This window comes from Aphanomyces invadans, assembly GCF_000520115.1.
Source record: "Aphanomyces invadans strain NJM9701 unplaced genomic scaffold supercont1.54, whole genome shotgun sequence".
NCBI classification, from domain to species: Eukaryota; Oomycota; class Saprolegniomycetes; order Saprolegniales; family Verrucalvaceae; genus Aphanomyces; species Aphanomyces invadans.
The window spans coordinates 167,979-171,180 of record NW_008580199.1 but is presented as its reverse complement, the minus strand read 5'-3'; the positions used below and the strand labels follow the sequence as shown (position 1 = coordinate 171,180).

General features: G+C 55.5%; 1 protein-coding gene across 1 annotated transcript; it reads left to right on the top strand.

Annotated features, from left to right (window-relative positions):
- Positions 1–344: 344 nt before the first annotated feature.
- On the top strand, positions 345–3,058 carry H310_13605 (hypothetical protein; the record flags this gene model as incomplete). Its single annotated transcript, XM_008881158.1, has 6 exons — positions 345–527; positions 585–836; positions 888–1,307; positions 1,350–2,502; positions 2,558–2,800; positions 2,853–3,058. The coding sequence occupies 6 exons, from the start codon at positions 345–347 to the stop codon at positions 3,056–3,058; spliced, it is 2,457 nt and encodes an 818-aa protein (XP_008879380.1).
- Positions 3,059–3,202: the final 144 nt, after the last annotated feature.

The following is a 3,202-nucleotide window of genomic DNA, read 5'->3' as shown; positions in this document are numbered from 1 at the left end:
GAGCCTTGATTGCTGGAATGACACGTGTGATGACGTAGTCACGATAGAGCTCTCCGTCGACCGACGCCAATGTGGTCACAAGAGTGCCAGCCGCACGATTGCGGGAGTTGCGCACGGCGGGGAGGTGCTTCACAATGGGCCACATTCCAATTTTCCCATCAAACATTCTCCCACGCTCGACGTCAAACCGAGGGCGAGCGACGGCCGCGAGGAACATGACCTTTGGCATGAAGCGCTTACTCTTGCAGGTGCGGTGATTGGGTCTCTCGTCTTTCGTAAGGTAAACCTTGCGTACATCTTTGTCTGAGTTGAACCATTTCTCATCCAGGTGCATCACGTCCCACATGCCGTCGAATTCGATGGCCGTGCGCTTGGAACAAGAATCCGCCCGACAGGCGGTGATTACGTCTGAAATCGAGAATAGCCGCCGCGAACAAGAAGAATCGCGTGCGATATTGTCGAAGCAGCAAGAACAACTGCGACGCCAACAAGAAGAGATCATGTTGGCGATGGCTCAGCAAGCCAGGGTGACTGGAGATCACCAATCGTAGTTACAGCAAACCTATGAAGCAATGAGGCAACAGCACTCCAAGGTGGAGGAGCTTGACAAGAAAGTACGCCGTAATAACGTGCGCTGGGGACTCTTTGCCGCTGCAACCAATGAGCGACCCCCTGCGCAAGCGGCGCCGGCGGTGATGAGCCGTTCGGAGACCCTTATGGGTGTTCAGCAAGTGCCGCTGGCCCCGATGTACAAGGGTAGCACGAAGCGTGAGCGCCGGGAGTTCATGGATGAGTATCATCCGTACTTTCGGCGCGTGGAAGCGCTGAACCGTGGTGTGGGAGGAGTCCTCTTCCTCATGCCATTGACGGCATGCATCGATCAATAGATTGTGCCTCGTGTTTGTGAACATGATTTCGGCAAGCCGATCGAAGAAATCACTGAAGACGAATGGCGGGACTACTTTCTGAGTGCCCAAGTTCATGAACTTGACCTCGATTGGGTTGCCAAGGCTATGGCGCCCTTGAAGATGGACATGCGGATTCGCGATGCGGAATCCCGCGTCGGTCGATTGCTGGCCGATTTCTACGAGAAGCTCGAGCAGCTGGATGTGGTTCACCTGCCCAGCCAGGAGCCGAAACAGTCGGTCAAGATTTTGACGGCTGCAATCCAACCCGCGGCACTGAAGGCCACGGTAGAGCGGCAGCTCGCTCAGGAAGCAAACAAGGTCTACAAGACCAGCGTGTCTGCGTTTGGCCGCTGGTTGATTCAGTTACTCGACAACTTCATGTTGTTTGAGTCGCAAATGGTGACGGCGGAGAAGAAGGCAGAAGAGAAACCGCGTCGCTAGTACGGCGAGAAATACCGGCAACCGCAACAGCGGAAGCCTGATGGCCAAGCGAAAGGCGTGGTGCCCGCAAAGCAAGTGCTGCTTACAAAAGGCTGTCTGAAGTGTGGCAGTGACGACCACAAGGTCGTGCAATGTCCCAAGTGTGCGCCGGGGGAAGCGCATCGTCTGTTAGAACAACGGGCAAAGCGTCCTCTTGTTGCGGCGAACACGCCGGCAGCCGCTCCAAGCAGCGTGCCGGCAGCCAAGAAGAACGTGGTTTGCGCGGCGATCGACTCAAAGAAGCCGAAACTCGAAGCTCCGCAAGCGCCGCGCACCGTACGCTGCTCTGTGAATGACATGGAAGCGCTGGCGCTACTTGACAGCGGCGCGGATCAATCGGTGGTTTCGCCTGCATTATTTGCGCGGCTGAAAGAAGCCGGCGCTTTGCTTGCGCCTGTGTGCAAGTTGGATTCTGTCCTGGAGCTGGGTAGGTTCATGGAAGAAATGAAGCTTTCCGTCGACCGTGAAATCAAGCTGAAGTTGACGTTCGACACGGACGAAGGTCGTCTGGTTCTGACGAACCTGACGTGCTGGTTGGCCGCAGCGCCTCTGCACAGCGGTCTCGGCGACATTATCGTGAGCCGTGCAGTGATGGCTAGTTTGGGATACTCTCCCATAGCTTTATTGGAAGCTGCGCGGCGTGCTCAAAACGTCTATGACCTTAGCCAGCTGGGCGACCAAAATTCGTGTCTCATGGCGGCAATCAAGGTCCTAGAAGACAAGAAGCAGCCACCGATAGCGCCGGAAGAAGCGGAGCTAAACGTTGATGAAGAATTATCTTGCTTTCCACAAGTTGACGTGGACTGGTCAGTAGACGATGACAAAGCGGCGGTGCTCAAAGAGAAGGTCGGCGAGTGCCGAGTTGCAGGATGCGATGATGACTATGCCGTCGAGCTGGGAAGGCTGCTCGTCAAATACGAAGATGTGTTCCGACTCAAGCTGGGTCGGGATCCGCCGGTCAAGGTGGAGCCTCTTCGTGTGACTCTCAAAGCTGACACGAAGCCTGTACGCTGCAAGGCACGACGCTACTCGAAGGAGCAGCGGGAGTTCATGGCGAGACACGTGGAACAACTCCAGGCGGCTGGTTATGCTATCGCAATCCGCGGTCGAAGTGGTGCTCGGCACCGCTTATCGTGAAAAACCCGAATCGAACGAATTTTGCATGACAGTGGACGTTCGTCCAGTCAACGCTCAGACGGAGCGGATCCTCTGGCCGATGCCAATGCTAGAGGTGATCCTCGACCACCTCTGTGGTGCCAAAGTCTTTTTCACCTTGGACTTTTTCAAGGGCTATTGGCAGTTTGCGCTGCATCCTGACTCGCAGGAGATGTTCTCGTTCCTTACGGACATCGGCGTTTACACGCCAACCCGAGTGTTGATGGGCAGCACGGACAGCGTTTTGCCAGTCATCTGTGCAAGAGATGTTTGCGGACGAGCTATACCGCTATCTGCTCATCTGGCTAGACGATTTACTCGGCTACAGCAAGAACAAGGACGGTTTACTGGCCGTGTTGGAGCGCGTACTTAAGATTTGCGAGTTCCGTGGGCTCAAGCTGAACCCAACGAAGTGTCGGTTCTATCAAACCGAAGCACTTTGGTGTGGGCGTGTCGTGCCTGGCGAAGGGGTAAAGCACGACCCCCCGAGCGCATCAAGGCGCTACAAGATTTGAAGGTGCCAGTGACCGGCCAAGACCTCCAGCAATTAATCTGCGCGATGAACTGGATGCGCATGTCCATACCACGCTACAATGTGGTGGTCAAGCCTTTGGCTGACTTGATGGAATGTGTTTACACGTTGGCGGGTGGCCGCACTC